Source organism: Antrostomus carolinensis, unplaced genomic scaffold (genome assembly GCF_000700745.2).
Source record: "Antrostomus carolinensis isolate BGI_N321 unplaced genomic scaffold, ASM70074v2 scaffold40630, whole genome shotgun sequence".
Classification (NCBI taxonomy): Eukaryota; Metazoa; Chordata; class Aves; order Caprimulgiformes; family Caprimulgidae; genus Antrostomus; species Antrostomus carolinensis.
Window position 1 is genome coordinate 947 of NW_010291333.1, and position 232 is coordinate 1,178.

The window sequence follows — 232 nt, forward strand, 5'->3', positions numbered from 1 at the left end:
TAGTCTTCATAATTAACAGCCCACTGCTCACCCCAGGGAAGCATCCTTGGTGCTGGCTGGCACGATGCCACATCTCTCACCTTCACCTTGCCATCCAGCACCGCCTGGACGAAGGCGCGGATAGCCGTGTCGGAGAAGGTGTCCTGCTCCATCTGGTACTTGCGGTTGTTCTCCATCTTGACAAGACGTAGGGTGGGGGCATCAGCGGGCGTCAGGCCAAAGAACGGCAGGA

The 232-nt window shown here is 58.2% G+C and overlaps 1 protein-coding gene across 1 annotated transcript in view; it reads right to left on the reverse strand.

Annotated features, from left to right (window-relative positions):
• LOC104531183 (protein disulfide-isomerase A2-like) overlaps positions 1–232 on the reverse strand; it is a gene marked incomplete at its 3' end in the record, with an annotated part of 1,537 nt that overhangs the window by 916 nt on the left and 389 nt on the right. Inside the window, 1 exon segment of the mRNA XM_029087006.1 lies at positions 81–232. This exon segment is cut by the window's right edge and continues 5 nt beyond it. Within this exon segment, the coding sequence (XP_028942839.1) occupies positions 81–232 (152 nt within the window).